Source organism: Asterias amurensis, chromosome 12 (genome assembly GCF_032118995.1).
Source record: "Asterias amurensis chromosome 12, ASM3211899v1".
Lineage (NCBI taxonomy): Eukaryota > Metazoa > Echinodermata > Asteroidea > Forcipulatida > Asteriidae > Asterias > Asterias amurensis.
Window position 1 is genome coordinate 10533002 of NC_092659.1, and position 27043 is coordinate 10560044.

At 41.2% G+C, this 27043-nt stretch overlaps 2 protein-coding genes across 2 annotated transcripts in view; one reads left to right on the forward strand and one right to left on the reverse strand.

Moving 5' to 3' along the window:
- The window catches only part of LOC139944869 (integrator complex subunit 4-like), a 30318-nt gene extending 22916 nt beyond the window's left edge, over positions 1–7402 (reverse strand). The window contains exons 1-7 of the mRNA XM_071942016.1: positions 7307–7402; positions 5058–5217; positions 3838–3993; positions 3197–3303; positions 2393–2566; positions 1617–1835; positions 427–546 (exon numbers count right to left, since the gene is read on the reverse strand). Coding sequence (XP_071798117.1) covers positions 427–546; positions 1617–1835; positions 2393–2566; positions 3197–3303; positions 3838–3993; positions 5058–5217; positions 7307–7372 — 1002 coding nt within the window. The 5' untranslated portion in view covers positions 7373–7402. The remainder of the gene's footprint in view (positions 1–426; positions 547–1616; positions 1836–2392; positions 2567–3196; positions 3304–3837; positions 3994–5057; positions 5218–7306) is intronic.
- A 119-nt stretch (positions 7403–7521) lies between these two features.
- On the forward strand, positions 7522–27040 carry LOC139945087 (uncharacterized). Its single transcript, XM_071942345.1, has 10 exons — positions 7522–7775; positions 11449–11604; positions 13459–13530; positions 14547–14624; positions 15117–15205; positions 15617–15652; positions 16345–16417; positions 18947–19124; positions 23510–23704; positions 24908–27040. Exons 2-10 carry the CDS (start codon positions 11593–11595, stop codon positions 24970–24972), a joined length of 798 nt encoding a protein of 265 aa, XP_071798446.1. The 5' UTR covers positions 7522–7775; positions 11449–11592; the 3' UTR covers positions 24973–27040.
- Positions 27041–27043: the final 3 nt, after the last annotated feature.

Below are 27043 nucleotides of genomic sequence, written 5' to 3' on the forward strand. Positions count from 1 at the left end.
GCGAGGACCAGACAAGCTTTTCATTACTGCATCACTTTGATAACAGTAAGTTGATAAAATGTCCAAGTTTATATTATTGTAAACTACCAAGTCTAAACTACAAACTTTGTAATTTATTTAATGCTATTGTTGTTGACTTTTTAAATGAAACGTTTGAAGCCAGAATACCAAACATTGGTCACTCTTTCAGGTTATGTACGTACATCATCCGTCTTCTAAAAAAGCACTTGCAAAATAGTTCCATCATGTACCTCATAGGTTTGAATCCTTGCAATAGTTCCATCATATACCTCATAGGTTTGAATCCTTGCCTGATGTGCATGATGTCCTCTCATCAGCCCTACAATCTAAACATCTGATGGTTTCCATACATACTGACAAAAATACCGGATATAAAGCTCTCAAATCAAACAAATGGAGACTTACCCTCAAACCTGACATGAGCTTTTTGTCTAATGTTTGTTGAAAGAACTTTGAGCTGACAAGATGAAGAGAGCCTAACAATCCAGCTGCCTCAGTCCGAACTCTCATTGATTCATCATTTACCTACAGGTAAGCACACAGCAACATTCAGGTTAATATTTAAAGTACTTGGCAGCTCTGGTCAAAGCCAAACTTGTCTTGAGAGTTTGGCTGGGCATGTTTTTATTTAATAATATGTACACAAATGCTTTTACAAGTGATTCTTCAGTGTGTTATAGAGCAGACTTTGTGTGTCACAGTAATTGGGAAAAATACCTGTTCAAGATCTACAAAAAAATACCCCAAATGGATTGATGATTTGACCAACAGCATATTTATGGTGGCACAACCACTGTGGCACAACCACATTGACACTATCACAGTGACACTACCACAGTGGCACTACCACAGTGACACTACCACAGTGGCACTACCACAGTGGCACTATCACAGTGGCACTACCACAGTGACACTACCACAGTGGCACTACTATCCAGTGGCACTCCAACAAAGGCACTTACACAGTGGCACTACCACAGTGGCACTACTATCCAGTGGCACTACAACAGTGGCACTACCACAGTGACACTACCACAGTGGCACTACTATCCAGTGGCACTACTACAAAGGCACTTACACAGTGGCACTACAACAGTGGCACTACTATCCAGTGGCACTACCACAGTGGCACTACCACAGTGGCACTACTATCCAGTGGCACTACAACAGTGGCACTACCACAGTGACACTACCACAGTGGCACTACTATCCAGTGGCACTACTACAAAGGCACTTACACAGTGGCACTACAACAGTGGCACTACTATCCAGTGGCACTACCAAAGTGGCACTTCCACAGAGGCACTAACACAGTGGCACTACCACAGTGGCAGTGCCACAGTGGCCCTACCACTGTGGCACTGCCACTGTGGCACTTCCATAGTGGCACTGCCACTGTGACAATACCATAGTGGCACTGCCACTGTGACAATACCATAGTGGCACTGCCACTGTGACAATACCACTGCCACTGTGGCAATACCATAGTGGCACTGCCACTGTGGCAATACCACAGTAACCAAGGCTCTATTTTAAGCAACTAAGTTAGTGTTGCAAGGAATTGATTACATAAAAACAAGATTGAAACAACTGACCATCTGACAGATGTTGGTAAATCCGTCATCTACAAGGCGAAGCTGGTCTTCAGTGGATCCTCCTTTCACTGCTAACATTTCTTCAGGGTATACCTGGCTTAATACCCAGACCAATTTAAGTGCAGCTAGTCTGACCCCTTCATAGTCATCTGTAAGAGCCTTCACAGATTGTTGATAAACAGATAGATCCAGCCTTTGACCTCGCTGATGCAGAGTTAGCTTAAATGTTTGTAAAATAAGTACAACATGAAAAATTAATGCCATCTATCTTCCTTAGCAAGTTAAGTGCTTTAGAACAATTAACATTATTACCATTAGGAAGCGGTTTGCTACAGCTATTCTATTTTCTCATACAAAAAGTACGAAATATGCAATTTCCTCTTCATGTACACAAAATGCAGTTGTAAGTGCTTAAACGCAGCGGACATATTGGTAATTACTCAAAATAATTATTAGCATAAAACCTTACTTGGTAACGAGTAATGGGGAGCTATTGATAGTATAAAACATTGTGGGAAACGGCTCCCTAAAGTAACAAAGTTTTTGAGAAAGAAGTAATTTTCCACAAATTGATTCCGAGACCTCAGAACTAGATTTTGAGGTTTCGAAATCAAGCAACTGAAAGCACACAACTTTGTGTGACAAGGGTGTTTTTTCTTTCATTATTATCTCGCAACTTCGACGGCCAATTGAGCTAAAATTTTCACAGGTTTGTTATGTTATGCATATGTTCTTTGACAATTACCAATAGTGTCCAGTGTCTTTAATCTTCTCACCATTGATTTCAATGAGCTCTGTCTGACCCGAGGATCTTGATCATCTATGTATGCTGCTAAGAGACGCTGACATTTCTTGTCCTCTTTCTTGTTGATTGATTTATCCAGTGTACTCAATGCTCCAATCATTGATAAACATTCACAGCGCACAGTATGATGAAGATCTGATAAGTGCTGAGGAGTACAAATTTATCAATACCCAAGGTCATTTACATTGTTACTATTTATTGCATTCTGAATAGACCTACATGTATGATGCAATGTCAATGAATGCACTATTAGCAGGTCGATATTTACTCTAAAAAGACTCATGTTTTCACAAGCAAACAACACAAAGCCTCATTGTGAAATTTTACAAATCTAACGTATTTTTTCACAAAAGTGTGTGACAACATATAGATTTCAAACTATTGTTACAATCCCCACCTTTATGTAGTAGAACTGCTAAAATTGATAGTTGTAGAACATTGAATATTTATTGTGTGAACTCTTGTAAATGTTGTAGATGCACTCATTTGGAATTGTTTAGTATGTTTAAAGGGGGACTGTTGTAATGAGCGTAGCAGGATTTGTGGCTGGACATGGATATATTTTAACCCAATATACTGTATGCACACATACAGTACCATTATATGAAAAAGGGCAGCATCATTACTATATGTAACGGCTAGCGTATGGGTGCAGTAACTGGGTTAGAATTCAGGATTCCATGTACAGCCGTAAGCCTGCTAAGATCATGACAACAGTCCCCTTTTGATAGACGTCTTGTAAATAGCGAACAAGAATAGGTAAGAAACTACTTACCAGCTTGGCAGTGTCAATAAGTTTATCATGTAGCTCTGCATGAGAGAAAAGTGATCTGCCGATAACAGTCAAACTGGATAAAAGCTGTGACTTGACTCTGTGCGACTCTGTGGGAATCAACATCATAATCTGACATTATGACAATAACATATATTGTATGAAGTTACAAAGATTGCTCAACAAGATGCACTGTAACTTCCTGCATACAAGATGCGTCTCATCTGACTTTCAAAGGTCCAAACAAACCACTGCGTCCTATCTACTGATGCGCCTTCTTTTATACCAAATAAGTTCATTTTAATGATCACAGCGTGAAATCTTACATATACTATCAAATCCAGGGTAGTTCTATTCTACCTCTTCTCATTTTTCTTCAAAAACAATCTGCCATTTTTAACAGCGCAAAACTTGTTAAAACTTTTTTAATTGGCTTGCAAAAAAGAAAATGTAGGGAATCATCAAAAATTGCGTCCAACAACAATACCAGCCCGAAACCGGTGCCGACCAATGATACACACAGTACACTGCTACAGCGCTAGCACACACACACAAAGCAGCATTTGTAATTAAAGAAAATAAAAAAAATGCAGATCAAGTAATGTTAATACAGCATTGTAAATGTGCCTTTATGTTTAACTAACCTGTAGATGCTAGAAGGGATAGCAGGTCTTCCAGAAGCAACACAGCATCAAAACCTGGAGTCAAGGCAAGCTGGCCAAGCAAATGCACTAGTTTCACCTTAACACTTACATTCACTTGCACTTGATAGTGTGCAAGAATACTTTGCACTGCATTCTCTGTAAACAAACAATACAATTTACAATTTACAACGTAATGTACAACGTACATAATATGTAAATTAACAGATTTTTGCTTTTAAGTGTTGACAAGAAACAAACAAACAAAAACAAACGAACGAACGAACGAACGAACGAACGAACGAACGAACGAACGAACGAACGAACGAACGAACGAACGAACGAACGAACGAACGAACGAACGAACGAACGAACGAACGAGCGAGCGAGCGAGCGAGCGAGCAAGCAAGCAAGCAAGCAAGCAAGCAAGCAAGCAAGCAAGCAAGCAAGCAAGCAAGCAAGCAAGCAAGCAAGCAAGCAAGCAAGCAAGCAAGCAAGCAAGCAAGCAAGCAAGCAAGCAAGCAAGCAAGCAAGCAAGCAAACAAACAAACAAACAAACAAACTCACCAAAAAACAAATAAACAAACAAACAGAATTCTTTAAGTGAGTGAGAAATTATGATTCCTAGTGAGATAAAACAACATGATTGCTGATGGTTTTGTACACATAATCAAATTGAAGTAGTCTTTGGCTTGTCAAACCGTGCTGCTGACCACTTTGGTTAAAAGTCCTTTACAGTAATAGGTAGACACATTGACTCAAGTAACATTCTATTTGTTTCTCCCAATATTTGGAGTGAGATATGTTGCGGGCCTGCTTGCTTGGTTTGTACACAAAATAAAGTCCATTCAGGCTCAGGTTATTCCATGCAATGTCCAGGTGAATTGATGTGTACGTGTCAGCTATCTGACGGTCTGACTGATGACTGCAACAAATTAAGGGTGTCAATTAAACAAACTAAAACTGTTATGCCAGATAAGAAAAATTGCTGCCGTGTATATAATGAGTGGTCTTATAACAGTTAGAAAACTATCCTACATAACATTGTATAATAGAAGAAACCTTTGATACAGAAGAGTAAAAGTATTTGGTTGCAAGGACATTTGTGATAACTACAAAAGAAACACCGCTGTTTGGCAACATTCTTTATGCCATGGAAATATTAATCAGACGATATCATGTTTTACTTCACAAAAACATTCTCAATAATATAAAATACTTGCCTGTTTGTGGTAAGCTGATAGGAAGTTTGTGTTCAAAGTCAAGCAGCACTGCTAGAGTCTCAGTTAAATTGTTTGCATCTGAGTCAGGTAAGATTAGGGCAGGTGAACCTTGTCTTGGATTTACAATGCGAATTTTCAATGGTGTAGGTAGGGATTCTTCCTGGAAATTGAAAAGGTGAAAGAAAACAATAACTTGGTAAACATTAAATGCACTCTGTTGTCATTAAGATCAAACTGCTCGTTTATTTAAGAGATGTTAGATTTGCATCAGGTATAAAGAATATTAATTTTGGCTTTTACCCATACACCGATGTGTGTTAGTATACAAATATTGACTGCTTCGAGTGCTATGGTTAAAACTATGACTCCTGAGGTGATCCCCGGAGCGTTCTATTTTCCCTCGGCGAGAACGCTCCGGGGATCACCGAGGGAGTCATAGTTTTGACCATTGCACGAGTAACAGCAGTCAATATTTGTTTTATAACACCGCAAAAATTTCTAAATACTGTACTATTAAGTTACAGACCTGAATGCTACAATCCATGGACGACGCAAATACAGATTGTGAAAACTTTTACTGTGCTGCACATAGTGTGTTACAGACTATTAATTTATCATCCTCGTACACGCAACGGACGTTTGGGCACTGCATGCCGTGTGATAGTCTTCGGACTAGCGCACGGCAAACCAATGCACTATCACACGGCCGTCGTCTAGTAAAACTAAGACATATCATGTGACGCGCTCTAAACCAATGAAAAGGCAGAATATTGGTAAGGGGTGTTATACACGAACCACTGTATACTCAGTACTTTCCCGAGTCCTGTTAAAAAATATCACAGGCATGTTACTCTGGTGGGATTCAAACCCACGACCTTTGCAATTCTAGAGCAGGGTCTTACCAACTAGACTACCGAGGTTGCCCGGGTACCGCAACGATAAGAAAATGTTAAATTTGCATGGGGGATAAAGAATATTAATTTTGGCTTTAAACCTTGGTACATGTAGTATAGTTCGGACAACTCGACTGTCAGACAACATGACTTAGGACCAACACAACTTGACAGATGGCCTCACCACGGGGCGCGCACAGGGCCGGGAAGGGGATGGGGGTTAGGTTAGGGTAGGGTTAGGGTTAAGGTTTACAGGAAATTTGTGTAAACATGTAAGTAACGGAGGTTGACCGTTCAACCGTCGACTTGTCTTGGCCATCCATCGAGTTGTCTCAAAGTCGATTTGTCTGAACCGTCGAGCTGTCTCAACCTTCAAGTTGTCAGAACCGTTACTTTGTCTGACATCCGGCATCTATGTACGTTTAGTACTTACATGTATGTATAAGTGGGGAGTGGGGTATTTAATAATCCAATTTTATACTCGGAAAATGCATGCATTTGGCTCGTGCAAGTTGTGAACTTGTGCAGGCATTTTGATATTTAAGCACATTTTTATTTGTGATAAAGTTAAATATTAAGGGCGCCCTTTGCAAAGATGCTGAAGTGTTTAGCTTTTTAAGTGTCAAAGTCCTTATTTGGACGCTTTGACTATTTTTGAGGTAACAAATGTCCTACTTTTGAATTGATGTCAATCATTTTTTATTTTATGAGGCCAGATCTACACACCAATATTTCAATAAAGAACAACCTTTAATTTTAAAAGGTAAAAATTGAAATATGTAACTTTAGACATATTTTCAGATTATTCGTTCAATCAAAACTATTTATACAACAAATTATCCACAATATTTCAGATAATATTGTTACAACAATAACATGATACTAGATTGGTAGTAAACGATTCGGATTTCTCAGCTACCCAATCAACCGTTTTCAAGTTGTCTATTGACTATTTTAATATTTATTAGCATGAATAGAGATGCCAACAAAAATGAATTTTCTGGACCCACGGATTACGGAATTATGAATGATATTGATAGATACCCACCCACGGTAAACTAATATGAGACTTGACCACATAGTTCGGCCTTTTAAGTTTTAGTTAACAAATACAGTTGCTGAGCTGGCTTTCTAAACATTAATTAAGTTTTTTGCCATTGTCATTGATTGGCATGCATTGGCAACTGCCGAACACCTGACACACTGACACTGACTTGACCGTTGACGGCAGCGGTGAGGTGAGAGGCTGAGCATGCTGAGACTGAGACGTGACACTGTCGTCTGTTGTTGACATGGTCAGTGGGTTTTCTTCCAGTAGTTTTGGGCAAAATTTCTAAACGATCATTTTTTAAATACCTGTGTAACAGAATGTGAGGCTCCAACGAAATCTTCGTATGCCCTTTTCTTCAAGTGCGCCGCCATCTTGTTCAGGAATTCCTGATCCTAGTCCTGCTGATAGATAGTGTATTTTCGAAACCACGCTGGCGACGCGGCTTCTAGCTCGCCGTCGCTGCTGCACTGCTGGCTGGGCCGGTCTACGGCTAGACTTTAGTCAAGGCGCACGCAGTGGCATGCCACTCCACAAAAATGACATTGGGCTCGTAGATAGTGTGCGTGACATCTGGGGGTGCCGCGTAAGCCGCCTTGGACTGAAGGCTAGATAACGGCCGGCAGGATCAGATCAGAGAGGAGTCGAGCAACAACAACAACATGGCCGGGGGCCGGGGATGAATGAGGGAGAGTAGCAAGAATTTCCAGTAGCAACACTCAATGCGAGGAGCTGTGTATTAGCTGAGAAACGACCCTGAAAAACAACTAATGCATGGTAATTTGAACATCGTTCTTGAAAAGTAGAGAACTTGAAAAAGTTGCCGTATCCTGCCACCACTTTCTCATTCGTTATGAAAAGAAAAAAAAAATATGAATTTTTTTTTTTAATTATTAGGCCCCTATACTTAGTATTAGTATTAGAGCCTAATAGTAATATATTATTTGCGAATACATTCCGAATAAAAGTGCTTTAGTTTCTTTGCAAATATTCATGGTACGCGCGAACCTAGCCCACCTTGTTGAGCTGTTAATGTCTCCGCTTTTAACATCGGTCTGGCGACAGTGATGAGACCGATGTTAAAAGCGGAGCCATTAACAGCTCAACAAGGTGGGCTAGCGCGAACCAAAACATGTTTTGAATACATAATGAGCTGTGGGTGTCCTTTTTAAAAATTAGATAATATAAACTAACTAATAAAGTTAATTTTGTGGATCATAAAGCTTTACACTCTCGATCAGGCTAATTGTTTATTAATTAAAAACCAATATTTCGAGAGGTTTTTTTGATGACAACTTTTACGTTTTTGTACTAAAATTCAAGTCTCAGAAAATGTCTATTTTCGTTAGTTTATCGAATCCCCGCAGTAGATTTGAACAAATGTGTGGAAAGGTAAAATGTCTTCCTTTATGCAAATCACTTATTCATTTTTTATGATGTTACGGGAAACAGTCAGGGTCACGGCAAATGTACGGCGTGTGCTAGCCCTGGTAGGACGTCAACCTGGGCTAGGCGTGTGCCATCTCCGTTGTTAAGGAAACTCATTTTGGGGAAAGATGTATGCTGTTTAGTCATGGAGGTAGCCTCCATGGTTTAGTGTAACCCGTTTGTCGATACGCAGAAGAAACAAAACAAAAGCGCTCACCTAGCGCGTTAGTGCCGCTGGCGCTGGACTATGCGCGTATGTCAAGTAATCTTGACATCATAATCAATTCCATTACAAAATGTACAAAATTTTTAAAGTTTTCCCCTTTTTTGACGCCAAAATAAATGTGTTCCCTGTGTGACAGGTGAAACCTGTCATGGTTTTGTTTTCTCTGCTTAATTGGTTAATTTCCTTTGATTTTAACAAAGAGGTGATCTCCATGGTTGTACTCTATTATATATATTTACTTCGCTGTCTTTCATGCCATTAGATTACATTTTACAGTATATTGCATCTGTGGGAATGTTCTTCTGTTCTTCAGCCAATCTTAATCTTAATCTTTGCACCCCATGGTCATTGTTTATTGGGACCTGAAGTAGCACTAGTCTCATTTGCATACTCCTTGTATTGATAGTTGTTTCATGTTTATTCATTAGCTTAGTCATAGCCCAGGAATGCAGTACACTGGTTCCTGTGGGTCTTTTTTCATAATCTTAATTCAGTTGTTCATAAGACACCATTCTGTAAGGAGCAGTTTTTATAGAGATAGTTTTGTACAGCGCGCGGTTTCCACTGTTGGAAAATAAAACACATTATATCATCACAATGTTGTTTCCAGACTTGATAAAGAACTCTCTGTCACATTTTCTCGGTGTAACACCTGGTTTACCACAGTCAAAATTTAAAAACCTAACAACCGCATAATTCTTCAATGCTAAAAATATCCTTTATAATCACCGAAGTAACGGGAAACAGTCAGGGTCACGGCAAACGTGAAGGGTTCCTCAAAAAGGAGTTTTATTCATGTCACACTTTGCGAAGGTTTTTGTTTAAAATGTGCATACAATTTAGCACATTTGATATCTCTTCATTTAGAAAAACATCTCAAGATAATGCTCTTTCATTTTAAGTTTTTTCGTTGAAACATTTCCCATCAAACGGAGCGGTTTGCTGACGTGCTAATGAACACTCGCATTTTCTCGTGAATTCTCAACGGGTTCGAGAACGCCTATTCTGATCACGATTTTGCAAAGAAACTCTGCGAGTCAGCTTCATTATCTCAAAGTTGCGCACTGACTGTAACCCTAGACTAAAGAGCTAGGCCTAATTGCTTTTAAAAAGAAGAATTCTCTTGAAATTGTTTTCGTTAAAAGCGGTGGCTTAAGAAATAGTTTTACTTTGCATTTTTTTAAGCCAGACATTTTTCCCCCCTAAAATAAAAATGACACATTTTTAAAACACAAAGAATTAAAAATTTTGTTGTATCCATTTATCGGAAATATCGGTAGGACTTTTATTTTTTAAGTTTTACGGTCCGAATCAACAGGATATGGAATTATATACATTCACTTCTGGTCTGCACAATGACTTTGCTAAAGTTTCCATTGCGTTCAGTACTTTTGCAGTAACTTGTTGTTTGAATATGGATCGCGTCTTGTAACTTAAAAGGCTTCATTTAGCCTAGTTGCGATAACGTAACCCTCCTCGGCGTCGGCTGGAGGGTTAAGTTACCACAACTACATTTAGCCTTATGCAGAGCCCGAATCTACAGGTAAACAGGTAAACAGGTAAAAGGACTGAGTTGACTTTGTTTCGGACCGAGTTCGTCACTTCGTTGACTTTGGTGTGCTTTAAGGCCGAGGGAGAAATAAGGGTAGCGATATCGCAACAGTAACTTCGGACCATGCACATGGCTGATCTGGTGTAGACACGGATGCTGCAGAGTGCGCCTCCACAATATTTCATTGAGCCACTGGAGAGTTGAATTCGATAGAAGGCATTTGTGAGGTCTGGTGCAATTCCACTGTGCAATCAGGCGTAAGGTGGAATTGATGTCGGGCATGAGAGACGGCTGTGGCTTACTATAGTGGCTTACTATCCTACAATTTGTGAGGAGCATACTCCAAGTGCATGCATTCAGCCTTTGTGCTGTGTGGGTTTCTTCCTCCATGGTTGCACATAGAGCCCATGGATGTTGATGACAGCCTGGAAGGGGCTAGAGGCGTCATTGTGCCTTTTCATATCGGGATCATAGGCTTCGTCAAATTCGGCCATGAGAGATGAAAACAGTGTGGTGTGGTGTCCTCGGCAGAATGTGGTCCGAGTCCAAGCTGACGGTGTGTGAATGAAGTTGAGTCTTGTTAGGGTGGGCCCTCAGAGTGGTCAAGAGACATTCAGGTGGCTGAGAAGGGGTGAAGACGGGGCAACTTGACAGAAGTGTTCATTGCGCTTGAGAACACAAGGCTAGGCTGAAGAGTTGGAATGCAGGTCTTGCCAGCTACACCAGTAATGATTTTGGGGGAGGCAAAAGCTGCGATGACTGAATGGGTCTGGCCCTAGTTGTGTCAGTTTTGGGCTCAAGCACATGTCCATGGAGCAAAAAGGTCATCCATGTATACATTGTGTTTTCTTACACTTGGTAGCAATTTTATAATACACTTTTTTTTTGCCAAGGCATTAGAATTTGAAAGTCGAGAAGTTTTGATAGCAATTTCCCCACTTTAACCAATTCCATAAAGCCTGTACGCACATCAAATGTGCTAAGCACAGGAAAGTATTGCATAGAGAAAGACATATATACCAGTCAAAACTACATTTAGTTTGCATTGTGACTGGTGCCCCCATTTAATTTTTGCTTCGCGAAGAAACTTGTCAAGCAGAATTTTCTGCTATAAAATAACGCTAGAATAGGGCCCTGGTTGCTGAGCAGATATTTTTATGTTAAGCAATTTGTCCTGCTTTGAAAGCAGCTCTGTGAAAATGGGCTTTGAGCTAAATCTAACTCATGAACTTTTATTCTTACAGGGCATTAGACGGATACTACTCTGCATGACATACTAAAATTGAGTCCCGGGTGCTGCGGTACTACTATACTAACTAATCAGAGAGCCACACCACTCTGGGGAACTACAGTAGAATCTGACAGACTCCTTGTGCTAAGTGACAGCTATGGCAACTCAGGTATGAACCAAAGTCACTTTAAAGGCATCTTTGTGCCCAGTCGGCGAAGCAAGCCAATATGGGGTGTTTGCTTTACCCCTTTCGTGTGGGTGTGTGCACATAATGATTGTCCGAGTGATTGCGCAATACTGTGGTAAGAATTACTTACCACAACTCCAAACTTGGTTTGTGGATTAGTCTAGGGATCCCCCAGAAGCCTAGATTCCCAGCAAGTACATTCAACACTAATGTTACAGTCACTTGTCCACTTGACCCTCCACAACCCGAATGGATTTGCACATATAAGGGGTGCATTTTGCACACTGCAAGAGTGTCCTTATTTGGACTTCGCCCAATATTTTATGTAGGTATAGATGTAATGTTCTTACATCATCAATTGTTTGCACAAGTAAAACTCAACTGTAGCTGGTCATTCCTGCTGTAACCATGGTAACACTTAAGTTGAAACAGATCCCAACTATTATTGTATGGACGATGTTTGGGAGTTGTGTGGTACTGTATATTTTCTCATTTTTGCCTCACTGCCAATAATCTCCCTATAAATCTTTCTTTTTACTTTAAATGTAATTATGGTCCAAATACCAGTCTGGTTTACCACAGTCAAAATTTAAAAACCTAACAACCGCATAATTCTTCAATGCTAAAAATATCCTTTATAATCACCGAAGTAACGGGAAACAGTCAGGGTCACGGCAAACGTGAAGGGTTCCTCAAAAAGGAGTTTTATTCATGTCACACTTTGCGAAGGTTTTTGTTTAAAATGTGCATACAATTTAGCACATTTGATATCTCTTCATTTAGAAAAACATCTCAAGATAATGCTCTTTCATTTTAAGTTTTTTCGTTGAAACATTTCCCATCAAACGGAGCGGTTTGCTGACGTGCTAATGAACACTCGCATTTTCTCGTGAATTCTCAACGGGTTCGAGAACGCCTATTCTGATCACGATTTTGCAAAGAAACTCTGCGAGTCAGCTTCATTATCTCAAAGTTGCGCACTGACTGTAACCCTAGACTAAAGAGCTAGGCCTAATTGCTTTTAAAAAGAAGAATTCTCTTGAAATTGTTTTCGTTAAAAGCGGTGGCTTAAGAAATAGTTTTACTTTGCATTTTTTTAAGCCAGACATTTTTCCCCCCTAAAATAAAAATGACACATTTTTAAAACACAAAGAATTAAAAATTTTGTTGTATCCATTTATCGGAAATATCGGTAGGACTTTTATTTTTTAAGTTTTACGGTCCGAATCAACAGGATATGGAATTATATACATTCACTTCTGGTCTGCACAATGACTTTGCTAAAGTTTCCATTGCGTTCAGTACTTTTGCAGTAACTTGTTGTAATTTTATAATACACTTTTTTTTTGCCAAGGCATTAGAATTTGAAAGTCGAGAAGTTTTGATAGCAATTTCCCCACTTTAACCAATTCCATAAAGCCTGTACGCACATCAAATGTGCTAAGCACAGGAAAGTATTGCATAGAGAAAGACATATATACCAGTCAAAACTACATTTAGTTTGCATTGTGACTGGTGCCCCCATTTAATTTTTGCTTCGCGAAGAAACTTGTCAAGCAGAATTTTCTGCTATAAAATAAATGTAATTATGGTCCAAATACCAGTCTTGTCAAAGACTGTTGTGATGGGCTGCTGCCTGGTATCAAACTTTGAAGTCAGTCCCCCTCCATCCCAACTAATTGTGCAAACAATTTTGTGCAAGGCAGGACAAATAAGTACAACACGTACATACACCACAGCTGTACGTAATACATGTAACAAATGAGATAAACACTTTTAAACAACTGAACGAGAGTTTATCTACCTTCAGATATTTTTATTCTTCAAAAATTAAAGGAGCGTGAGAAAGCAGCCAAAAGGAGATTGAATGGCTTTCTAGCAGATGCACTTGAAGTTGGTTGTGTCAAGGTAAATAAACATAATGTTATATATTTAGTTTGTATAATATATCTATAGCCACTTGGCATCAACATTTAGTCTTTGTATCAACTGCTTTATGACAGATGTTGTCTTCTAAACCATCTACCTAACTGCCTTGCATGGTAATTTATATTAACTGCGCGTGGTCTTTGCTTGGTTGCAAGCGGCACACCTCTCCTAGGAAAACAAAACAAAGCAAAAGCAATATGCCCAAAGAAATCAGTTAATTTGATACTATGTAGTTCCTTGCACAATATGCTAACACACGTACACATGCTAGTGTACATGTAGTTCACAGAGTTATGTAAATGTTGAGTCATACTCCTTGAATGCAATATGGAAGGTTACATAATTTTCTACCAAAACTTGAAATCCTTAGTTCCTTTTTGATGTGATTATCTTTAGGAAAACTGTTTGATTTTGCTCCGGATGAAATTACCTTTAAACAATTTGCACGGTTGTTTGTTTCCTTTACCATCAGGCACAATCAGGCAAGGCCATATCCATTAACCTAAGTACATACACTGTAAACCTCTGTAGGACATGATCAAAATGAGTTGCTTAACTGTGTATGATGAGCCAGTTTAAATGCACTGGACACTATTGGTAAATACTCAAAATAATTGTTAGCATAAAAACTTACTTGGTTACAAGCAATGGAGAGCTGTTGATAGTATAAATATTGTGAGAAACGGCTTCCTCTGAAGTAGCGTAGTTTTCAAGGAAGAAATAATTTTCCTTCGAGTATTTGAATTTTATTTCGAGACCTCAGAATAAGATTTTGAGGTCCCGAAATCAAGCAACTGAAAACACACAACTTCGTGTGACAAGGGTGTTTTTTCTTCCATTATTATCTCGCAACTTCGATGGCCAATTGAGTTCAAATGTTCACAGGTTTGTTGTTGAGATACACCAAGTGAGCAGACTGGTCTTTGATAATTACTAAAGGTGTCTAGTGTCTTTAAGTTGTCGTAATTAAGTTATTTTTTAATTACTTTCAACAGGGATTTAAGTATTTCAAGATGTATATGCGAGGTAGAGAAGAGCTGATATGTTGCATCAAAAACGAACTCACAGTCTTAGTAAGTTGCATTCTTCGATCAAGTGTACATATTATGTAACTTGCATCATTCGTATACAAAAAGTGATCTTGTGAAAGTACATTGCAGGACACTGGTCATATTGGGAATTTTACATTTTGTGTCATAACTTCCACATAAATTGAGTTGTAAATGTAACAGCTGAACAACTTTGGAATTGTGTCCTGCTTTCCTATAAACAATTGACAACAATCAAAAAGTGCAATCTCCATAAAATCTAAGAGTAAATGTGTTTTCCATTGAGCTGTGTACAAATCTTGCCTGCAGGAGGCTAAGGCTCTGTGGCTCTTTTATAATAGTGGTGTCACTGGTACGAATCTAACTGTTGATCAAGTTCGTCAAAGTGCAAGGTTTTGCAATTTTCTCCGAGCCTGTATGATCACTAACTTCAAGTTGTAAGGAGGATGTGACTACGTTTTTCCTTTCCTTTTAATACTGAAATTCAACATTGTTAATTGCATTTGTTATTAACAGATAAATGTTTCAAGTTGCTCACCTTTGAATAGCAAATTCACATTCAACAGTTCAGGAGGTTTCACATCAGACCATTTGCCAATTAACCAGTAAGTATGACCATGGAATAGCAGATGTCAAAGGTCACCGTTGTGCTGTCATCTTTTAGAGATGACTTTTTGATCTTTAACTGTAATCCTTGTCTTAGTCTAATAACTTGATTGGTCTTTTATCATTTACTGAGAATTGGTCCAGATCGAACAAGAAACAGTTTTCATGTTGTGCTGTTGATACATGTTGAGTCTCTTGCACTGTTAATAATTGGTTGGCTTGAATTATCCAAAGTCAACCATGTGTGTTAACTTGTTTGTACTTTTATTCAAAATATTCCTGATTATCTGCCAATGCAGGATATGCACCATTTGTTCTGTGTGTTGTATGGCAGAGTTTAATGCAACTCAAACACACAAACTTCAATTCATATGTAAAAACACCAATTGGTTTTTGTGTTTTTATTTCAGACAAGAACTGATGCTTTCGCAGAACACCCAACAAAAGTAAGTTTTCCTAAGCACTTTGTGGAGTTTTGAGTAGTATTGCTAATAAGAGATGAGGGGTGATGTAGGTTTTCAATATACATGCAAGGCATGGTAAGGTTGTTTGGCGTCCCTGGACTGTTTGGATTTTTGTCCTTATCAACACTGATCAAGGATCTACATGTTTAAGTTCATTAGCTAATTTCAAGTCTTTAAACCAGAAATCAGTTATAATGTTAAACTTTCATTTATAAATACCTCAGACAGTTTCACTATTCCTATTGGTGCAGATTGCGTCACAAGGGTTTAAATGGTTGATAATGACCAGCTGGAGCTGTTTGTAACCGGTTGTTTTTCGGAATTGTTTGTGCGGGTTAGCATACAACCTCGATCCCAGGGGTGATTGATCTCGCCGTTCCATTTTAGCCCATAAATACGAGGATGCATACTCTGCGCACGATTCATATCCGAAAACTATCTCAGTCATAAAAATGCAACACACATACAGAGCTCATAAGGTCGTCCGAAAACGAACAAGTTATTATTTGATTACGCCTTTTACGCCTGTGCACGGCCACAACCCTGCTGGTTTTAACGCAGTTTAAGCACTTGTCACTACCCTTTTATTCCCTCATTTATAAATAGACTGCTGTTGGTATCAGAACAGATCTTGTTTATTGTTTGTTATATTGTTATGTTTCATAACGTTGTAGATTAAGTGGTTATGGATTTATGGATATTGGTCTGCCACCAGCTTCTCCAAGTGACAATGAGACTGGTCCAGAGGTAAGTAGATCAATGATCCCCTAAAGCTTGTGAAAATAACATGTTGCCTTGTGCTGTATCGCTTTCGAATGTAATTTTTTTATTTATTTTATAAAATGGATTGAAAGATACTTTAATATATCTTGTTTAAGGCCAAGGTGTGCTATAAAACACACACGGACTGGATTGATTCGCCACCCCCTCCTCCCCCCTAAGACCTGTGAGTACCCAGAAGCGTCTATCCCCCTCAGGCCTGTGAGTACCCAGAAGCGTCTATCCCCCTCAGGCCTGTGAGTACCCAGAAACGTCTATCCCCCTCAGGCCTGTGAGTACCCAGAAGCGTCTATCCCCCTAAGGCCTGTGAGTACCCAGAAGCGTCTATCCCCCCAGGCCTGTGAGCACCCAGAAGCGTCTATCCCCCTCAGGCCTGTGAGTACCCAGAAGCGTCTATCCCCCTAAGGCCTGTGAGTACCCAGAAGCGTCTATCCCCCCCAGGCCTGTGAGTACCCAGAAGCGTCTATCCCCCCCAGGCCTGTGAGTACCCAGAAGCGTCTATCCCCCTCAGGCCTGTGAGTACCCAGAAACGTCTATCCCCCTCAGGCCTGTGAGTACCCAGAAGCGTCTATCCCCTAAGGCCTGTGAGTACCCAGAAGCGTCTATCCCCCCCAGGCCTGTGAGCACCCAGAAGCGTCTATCCCCCTCAGGCCTGTGAGTACCCAGAAGCGTCTATCCCCCTCAGGCCTGTGAGTACCCAGAAGCGTCTATCCCCCTAAGGCCTGTGAGTACCCAGAAGCGTCTATCCCCCCCAGGCCTGTGAGTACCCAGAAACGTCTATCCCCCTCAGGCCTGTGAGTACCCAGAAGCGTCTATCCCCCTAAGGCCTGTGAGTACCCAGAAGCGTCTATCCCCCCCAGGCCTGTGAGCACCCAGAAGCGTCTATCCCCCTCAGGCCTGTGAGTACCCAGAAGCGTCTATCCCCCTCAGGCCTGTGAGTACCCAGAAGCGTCTATCCCCCTAAGGCCTGTGAGTACCCAGAAGCGTCTATCCCCCCCAGGCCTGTGAGTACCCAGAAGCGTCTATCCCCCTCAGGCCTGTGAGTACCCAGAAACGTCTATCCCCCTCAGGCCTGTGAGTACCCAGAAGCGTCTATCCCCCTAAGGCCTGTGAGTACCCAGAAGCGTCTATCCCCCCCAGGCCTGTGAGCACCCAGAAGCGTCTATCCCCCTCAGGCCTGTGAGTACCCAGAAGCGTCTATCCCCCTCAGGCCTGTGAGTACCCAGAAGCGTCTATCCCCCTAAGGCCTGTGAGTACCCAGAAGCGTCTATCCCCCCCAGGCCTGTGAGTACCCAGAAGCGTCTATCCCCCTCAGGCCTGTGAGTACCCAGAAGCGTCTATCCCCCCCAGGCCTGTGAGTACCCAGAAGCGTCTATCCCCACCAGGCCTGTGAGTACCCAGAAGCGTCTATCCCCCTCAGGCCTGTGAGTACCCAGAAGCGTCTATCCCCCTAAGGCCTGTGAGTACCCAGAAGCGTCTATCCCCCCCAGGCCTGTGAGTACCCAGAAGCGTCTATCCCCCCAGGCCTGTGAGTACCCAGAAGCGTCTATCCCCCTCAGGCCTGTGAGTACCCAGAAGCGTCTATCCCCACTAGGCCTGTGAGTACCCAGAAGCGTCTATCCCCCTCAGGCCTGTGAGTACCCAGAAGCGTCTATCCCCCTCAGGCCTGTGAGTACCCAGAAGCGTCTATCCCCCTCAGGCCTGTGAGTATCCAGAAGCGTCTATCCCCTCAGTCCTGTGAGTATCCAGAAGCGTCTATCCCCCCCAGGCCTGTGAGTACCCAGAAGCGTCTATCCCCCTCAGGCCTGTGAGTACCCAGAAGCGTCTATCCCCCTAAGGCCTGTGAGTACCCAGAAGCGTCTATCCCCCTCAGGCCTGTGAGCACCCAGAAGCGTCTATCTCCCTCAGGCCTGTGAGTACCCAGAAGCGTCTACCCCCCCCAGGCCTGTGAGTACCCAGAAGCGTCTATCCCCCTAAGGCCTGTGAGTACCCAGAAGTGTCTATCCCCCTCAGGCCTGTGAGTACCCAGAAGCGTCTATCCCCCTCAGGCCTGTGAGTACCCAGAAGCCTCTATCCCACTCAGGCCTGTGAGTACCCAGAAGCGTCTATCCCCCTCCGGCCTGTGAGTACCCAGAAGCGTCTATCCCCCTCAGGCCTGTGAGTACCCAGAAGCGTCTATCCCCCTCCGGCCTGTGAATACCCAGAAGCGTCTATCCCCCCCAGGCCTGTGAGCACCCAGAAGCGTCTATCTCCCTCAGGCCTGTGAGTACCCAGAAGCGTCTACCCCCCTCCGGCCTGTGAGTACCCAGAAGCGTCTATCCCCCTCAGGCCTGTGAGTACCTAGAACAGAAGCATCTCCCAGAAGAGGGACCTAGTTTTATTTTTCAAACATACAGTTTGTGGACCAAACTGCAGGGGATAATAAAGGGGAAGAGTCCCTATGTATTTTTAACAGTGAAAATACTAAAAATTTGTGTTTTATTTGTCATTTTAAAGGATAGTAAGTCAACCATGTTCCTGATAGCAGGTTATTCTCGTTACTCCTGCCCATATGTTTGGGTTCGAAGTAACCATGAAAGACTAGTCAAAAGAAGTGATGACCATGGCCCTACAACACGCTACTCAAAAGATAGCCCTCTCAAACTCAAATCAACATCGGCTTGGCAAGAAAAAGGTATGTGTTCATTATTCATGGAGAACTATTTTACATCATCACAGTGTGGGATAAGCCCGCAGCTATTATTAATATAATTAATTGTTTAAAAATTCATTCAGTTTATTAAACACAAAAATGAGATAAAGAAAAACATTCAACCAATTATGTGTGCTGACATTGGACCACTTTAGGTCCAACTTTGTATATATATATTTTAATTGTAAAATATGGGGGTGTGGTGGAAGTCGAGTACATCAGTATTTTATCAGTGACCAAATATGGGCGAGGATTGTAAGGAGGGGTTGTTTTGCGGAGCTTGCCAAAGTTTTTTAACAAAAATAGTGTCACCATTACTAATGGTCGATGGTGTTGTGTGCGGCACTTGTCTGTGTATTGTTCGCTTTTCTAACTCATCATGTTGGCCGAAGTCAGGGTGTCAGTTGCGAGTAGAGCTGTTTATCTGCGGGATCAGTGTGTTGATGTTGCGACCAAAGCATGCAGCCGCGGGAGCAGTGCCTGTGCTGAAGAAATGTCCAAAGATCTTGTTTCCATGGCTTACCTTCAGTCTAGGCACAGCGCACAGCCTTTTTTTAAGCATTTTCGTGCAATTTTCTGCCTGCCCATTATTTTTAGGCCAGTGTGGAGTTATTTTTCAGCTGTGGACACCAAAGTATTCCAAGAAAGTTTTGCATTCTGTGCTGCTGAATGGGGGTCCATTATTGGTTTTTACGACTTTGGAAATACCATGAGATGCACAAATTTTGTCTAGGATGGGAAGCGTGGTGCTTTCTGATGTTGAGCGCAAGATTTCAACACGTCGGAATCTGAGATCTGGAATATTCATCTACATGTATGCAAACAAGAAGGTAGTCTCCGGATACAAATGGTCCACAGAAATCAACTGACATTTTGGCACGGATATGGGGGAAAATATGTCATTGACAAGGGTGCGCGATTGTGCTCTTTACTTGAATATTGCGTGGAAGTCGGTGCTTGATAAGTTATTCTGCTTTTTGATCAATATTTGGCAACCACAACTTCTCTCAGAGTAGCGTCTTTGTTTTCAATATTCCCTAATGACCAGAGTGGGCAAGACTGAGAACGTGCTTGAGTCTTGAGTAGTGTGATCCCTTTGCAGTACAAATTTGGCTAAACTGGGATGGGTGCAGCGTGGCGTCACAGCCGGAAGGTGCAAGTGAAGAAAGAAAATAGACAAAGTGCAGACAAAAGCACAAGAAGTTGACAATATTCAACAAAACTTGGGTGCAGGTGAAAAAGCTTGACTAGAAGATTTAGAGGAGCGTGGAACCAACCGGTGGCCTCATCCCTTTAATGGCAGGCAGGGCGGCTTCCTGGAAGGCGATGGATGATGTAGCCAGGACAGCAGCTGCAGGCAACTGGTTTCAAATCTTCACGGTGCGTGGATAGAAGGAGAACTTGTATAGGTCAATGGATGCTTCAGGAATTGTATATTTCAATGAGTGGTCGTGACGTCCAAAGTAGTGTGCTGGTTGGATAAATGATGGAAACTGGATATTGACAAGTCCATGGTGGATTTTATAGAACATTGTTGTTTGGAAAAGTAGTCACCTGTTATGAAGTGGATCCTAGCCTAAGGTAGTGATAAGGGGCATGACCAATGTTGTTCTGCGGTAATCACCAAAGACAAAGCGAGCTGCAGCTCTTTGAACCTGCTCTAGGCGGTTGACTCCATCCAGGGTGTATGGGTTCCATACTTGGGCAGCTTACTCAAGTTGTGGGCGGACGAGCATTTGGTAGGCTTTTGCCTTGACACCTTGATGGCATGGTGAAAGTGTGCGACGAAGCAGACCTAATGTGCGGTTGGCCTTCTGTGTGATCTTCTGGCAGTGGGCATCCCAGTGGAGATAGTGTGAGATAGCTACTCCAAGGTAATCATGCTGACTCACCCTTTAAAGTGCTTTACCAAAGATGATGTACTCGTGTTGTGAGGGTTTTCTCTTTCTGGTTATTGACAGAATGGCACATTTCTTTATGTTGAAGTGCATTAAAGGCAGTGGACACTATTGGTAATTACTCAAAATATTTATTAGCATAAAACCTTACTTGGTGACGAGTAATGGGGAGAGGTTGATAGTATAAAACATTGTGAGAAACGGCTCCCTCTGAAGTGCCATAGTTTTTGAGAAAGAAGTAATTTTCCACGAATTTGATTTAGAGACCTTAGGTTTAGAACTTGAGGTCTCGAAATCAACCATCTAAGCGCACACAACCTTTGTGTGACAAGGGTGTTTTTGTTTCATTATTATCTCGCAATGTCGATTACCGATTGAGCTCAAATTTTCACAGGTTTGTTATTTTATGCATATGTTGAGATACACCACTTGTGAAGGCTAGTCTTTGACAATTACCAATAGTGTCCACTGCCTTTAACCAGGTGGATGACCAGTCAGCAAGTGCCTCGAGATCTTTCTGGAGAATTGCATGATCTTCTGGTTGCTCTATCTCACGGTAGAGGATGCTATCATCAGCAAATAATCTCATCTTTGACTGGACCTGGTCTTGGATGTCGTTAATATATAGTAGAAACAAAGCCGGACCTAGGACTGAGGCTTGGGGGGTACGCCAGATGAAACCTTCCCCCATGATGAGTTGGTTCCATTCACAGATACAGCCTGGATCCGATTGTCTAGAAACTAACGAATCCAATCTGTAGAGCCTCTGATACCATAGTGATCAAGCTTGGCAGACAATCGTAGATGTGGAACTTTGTCGAACGCCGTGCTGAAATCAAGTAGTATGACCTCAATCTGGCCAGGATGTTGCAGTGTGGAAGCCCAGTCATGAGTAGATGTGATAAGTTGCGTAACAGTGGATGGGCACTCTCGAAAGCCGTGCTGAGAGTCAATGAGGATCATGTTGTTCATGTTTATGTGTTTTGCGACGTGGCTAAGAATGATATGTTCCATAACCTTGCTGCAGATACAAGTAAGAGAAATTGGATGATAGTTGCATGGTTGTGATTTAGGTCCCTTCTTGTAGATACCAGTTACAAGTGCTTGTTTCCATTGGGAGGGGACAATGCCAAGGTTGTACGATTGTTGGAACAAAAATGTTAGAGAAGGTGAAAATTCATGTGCAACAGTTTTCAACAGCCTGGGTGGTAGCTCATCTGGCCCGCACGCTTTGGCCGGTGCTAAAACCAACGGCGCACCCAAGGGAGTGCTCGGGGGGCTTCTTTTCCACATTTTCCTTTTTAGTCGGCTATGTTCAGGGATTAAAAGGTCTGCAACCCTACCCTTAACAAATTACACATCACATTTATGCCCTGATAAAAATTATTATTATGCCACACCATTTTCGCAAAACAAAGCTTTATCTGTAGGTTCTGGGTTTGCCACCTCCTTATTCATGGAATTTGCCACCCAGTGATGAAAAGTAGGTAGCACCGCCTATAATGTTCTCTTTTTAACCACGTCCGCAGCATTACTATTTAAAACAAAAACCTTTGCTGAATTATTGACTGATTTTTGCAGTTCGTAATTATAGACGGTGTGTCGCATTCCATTCAAATTTTGTGTTTTTCTCTGGTTTGGTATGAAGCATGAACTTTAGCTTGCCATACCAAGTAGGCTGTGGACCTCAGCTGGGCTCTGTGCTGGGTTACTGTTGTTTTTGATAGCATCAACCTTTGCGGGGTCCGGGGAGACACTTTTGCCGCTGAAGACGAGTTCAAAGAAGTTTATATGTGGTTGAGGGAACTGGCACTTCTCGTTGTTAACAGTTTGGCCCTTTTGCTGTAGCACGCCAATGAAGAGGATGGTCTCATTAGCCTCTTTGAGATATGGCGACCAGTATTAGGAGTTCACTGTTAGGTTTGGGTGTAAACATGGTAAAGAGACAAATTTACCCCAACCTAGTGTTGTAGCATTGGGTCCACCAGATCTTAAAAAGGCTTATATGTAGATGGTGTTCTGTTTTGGAACAAAGTGAGTTGTCAAAGCTTCTTGAGCCTTCTCATCATAATCATTCTCATCGCCTGTGTCAGAAAGTGTATCAACAGTGTGAAGTTGCTTACCTCCGTAAAGCAGTAGCGATGACTGCTTTCTTTTAGCTCCATTGATGTTAAATCTGACCATAGCTTCTTCAAAACGTTTCAGCTGGGTTTCCCATTTGACACTGAGAGCGGTGTTCATCATGTTCATTGTAAGGGTCGAACGGAGCCAGGGTTAGCATGTTAAATGCTGTGGTTAGCTTTCGTGCTCAGGATTACACATGTGTTAAGTTTGCAGTGAATACACATCTCAGCAACAGACCCGTGCAGGCTGCCCTGGCATGCATACAGTAAAAATATGACAAGATAAGCCTCTAGTCCTTCAGTCCAGCATGGATTGATGAGACTCCTTTGTGTTTTGTTTCCATAGATATCAAGGTGTGGGACATTATAGCAGAGTTGGTTAAACTGTGCACACTTCCCTCTCCTAGAAATCCATTTGCCTTGGATTTGGAGTATTTTGATGCTTTACCTCTACAAGAGAGAATCATAGCACTGGGTGCAATGTCACACTTTATGCAGAATGTTCTCAATAATGGACCAGACAAATCCTATAGTGGACTTGGTAAGTCTAATTAAACAACTCGTTAACACATTGTAGTGCAAATCACTGTGCTTCCTATTAGCATGAAAACAAGGTTTTTTTCGTAGAAGGTACAGACTATTTGGTATTACTCTCATGAAATTCTCATGATCAATCTGAGCTGAATTCTCACTGGACCTTTCACCATCATGTGTAAAATTATCACACACTAAGATAGCTTATTTTTAGCCCTATATAATATAGGACTCTTCCTCTGTACACAGATACAGAGTCCTAACTACATGTATTAAGGCCCGTTTCTGGGGTGGAAAATTTTCAAAGCTTCATAACTCAAATCCGTCATTTTTCATGAAACAATGCAGCTGCCAACGTTAAAAAATTCCTGTTTTTATCGTTTTCTCATTGTGTTGTCTGTTGCCGTGTGGACGCGTATACATTCGCGTGTAAGACGCAAAATGCAAGACGCATGAATTCTTGGTCACCGTATCTTGACTGCACAGCGTTAACACGCAAACGCAACGCAAGATTTGCGCGTCGTGGGTCTTGCGTACACACGGCAGACTGTGAGAGTACGAACAAAAATGGGAATTCTCTAACGTTTGGAGCTGCATTATTTCATGAAAATGACGGATTTGTGAAGAATATATGACGATCAAAACCCACCGCAGAAAAATCTATGCTGCCATGGAATGTGAATCTGTTGAAATTAGTGCTTTCTTGCAGTTAAGATTTGAGTTATGAAGCTTGTAAAATTTTCCGCCCCAGAAAAGGACCCTGATATCCAAGACGTCACTGTAGTTTAATACGACAGTATAAGGCCGCCAGGGCTAGCTTATTTTTAGCCATGCATTGAAGTATGTATGTGAAGCAATGTGAACTGTCACACTAAGTGTAAGTACTCATGCTTAAACATTGTCCTGGCTATTTATAGACTGTGCGAGTATTTTCTACATTCAAACCTCCAGGATCGCTATCTGGTCCAAACAATAATGAGTTTTATTGTCAACTGTTGACTGTTCAAACAATAATGAGTTTTATTGTTGACTGTTGACTGTTCAAACAACAGATTGTGCACATTAATAGATTGTGCACGTATCACATTTTGTGCACAATAACAGTTTGTTCACAATGACAGAAAGTAGTTCACTTTGTATTCATGAAATCTGCTGTTTTACCAAAGTATGACATTGGTTTACATTTTAATATTTGTTCTTTGCTATACAGTGTCTGATGACCTGAGAGAAGTTACCAAGCGCCATTTCACAGACTTTCAAATGTTTCTACAATGACGGAGAGACAAGCTGTGCAACTAGCCATGAAATGTTTGTATTATTGACATACAAAGTGAAGCTTTTATAAGATTGAGGCAATGAAAGTCATGGATTGTTATTATTATAATTTTTGTATTAATGCAACCAAAGATCAACAGTGGAATGTATACATTCCATTCCAACAAGTTTGGGACTTCATTAAGTGCCTCATGGCAACACATTAAGGTCCACTCATGCTATTTCATAGGATTTCAAGTGATCAGGTATAATGAATAAAAATCACAAAAACGTGACCTCAGCCTCCTTGAAGGGGTCTATTCGGTATGAAGTTTAAGCAAGAATGTTTAATGTTCCTAGATCCAAAAGGAAAGCCGGGGACATGGCCTTCGCGGTTGCTGCACTGCGCTTGTGGGACGCGCTGCCAGCGAATCTGAGAGGGGCTGCGTCGTTGGCTGTGTTTAAATGCCTCCTCAAGAATTGTTTTTTTCCAGAACCATCCTAATTTGCTCCTCTTTTTGTTTCTCTATTGGCCTGTCGTTGGTCTGGTTTTGTTTTTGTTCTTATGTTGCCCTCCCTTTGTTAATGTTAGGCGCTCTGTTCTTTGTATAGTGCCTTATAAATGCTTTGTATTATTATTATTACTATTAAATGTTAGCAGTGAAGATGCATTGCTAAAAGGCTCCTAGAAAACAAAAACAACTTCTTTGTTTTCCCTCGATCTTCAAGGGTTAAGGTTTGATATGCACTAGTAGTCAGCAAGTGTAGTCAGCACCACAAAGGTTTGGCCTCAAATTTAGGGTTATCTATTCTACTGCAGTAGATAGTTACTTGTACTTGTTTTACATTAATATCAAAATAGTGCGTCAAACAAAATGGTTGGCTGACGGACCATTTCAATATTAGACTGGTCTTTGACAATTACCAATAGTGTACATTGTACAGTGTCTTTAATGTATCGTTTTCTGTGGAACTGCCCATTGCTGTTCACCATTGCTGCAGAAATCATGGCTTTCGAAGATAAAAACCAACGAATAGATCTGTAACTGAAATCAAAAGTGCATAATATGCTGATCTGATGACAATTATCTTTGTTAAAGACACTGAACACCTTTGGTAGTTGTCAAAGACCATTCTTCTCACTGTGTGCAAGACCAATCTTCTCGCTTGGTGTATCTCATGCAAAAAATAACAAGCCTTTGAACATTTGTGCTCAATCGGTTGTCAAGTTGCGAGATAATAATGGAAAAAAAAAACACCCTTGTCACACGAAAATGTGTGCTTTCAGATGCTTGATTTCGAGACCTCAAAATCTAGTTCTGAGGTCTAAAAATCAATTTCAAATATTTTAGTGGAAAATTACTTCTTTCTTGCACACTAACTACAATACTCAGTGGATGCCATTTCTCACTATGTTTTATACTATAAACAGCTCTACAATGATCATTATTAAACAGGTTTGTAAGTTTTTATGCTAACAATTATTTTAAGTAATAACCAATAGTGTACAGATCTTTAAAGGCACAAACCTTTAAAAGTAGTCGATTAAGTTTGAACCTACCTAGAAAGTTTGTGGATCTCACTCGGAGACAAATTAATCAAATTGAGATAATCCGGAGGCGTGTAGACCTTGGTAACGGCACACATCCTACCACGTACCATGAACCCCTAGCAAAACTGGACATGGAACCTCTTTGGTGAGAGCTCACTCGCAGAGAATGTTTCCACAAAAGCATTTTCCTCTCATTTGTCAAAGTGGTTTCCACTGTGTACAGATCAAAAATGTTGCTCAGAAATCGACCTACTTTATCTCCCAGTTCATTATCTACTCTTATGGACCATTTGTCTTTTCTAGTGTAAATTTCTGTCTATTTTTTACCGAGTTCTATATTTTCTATGTTCCGATAAATTATTCTCAATATTGTAAATGTCATGTAATTCATCCTTTGACTTAGCCCTGTATCTGTATATATAGGACTCTTTCTCTGTTCACAGATTGTTCACAGATACAGAGTCCCAACTATTAAGGCCCGTTTCTAGCGCGGACAATTTTCAAAGCTTCATAACTCAAATCTTACCTGCAGCAAGCCAG

Excerpts from the sequence above, each read along its gene's own strand:
- LOC139945087 (XM_071942345.1), top strand. Across the intron at positions 13,531-14,546 it reads TTGAAGTTGGTTGTGTCAAG|GGATTTAAGTATTTCAAGAT; the intron begins GTAAATAAACAT and ends TACTTTCAACAG. Across the intron at positions 16,418-18,946 it reads ACAATGAGACTGGTCCAGAG|GATAGTAAGTCAACCATGTT; the intron begins GTAAGTAGATCA and ends GTCATTTTAAAG.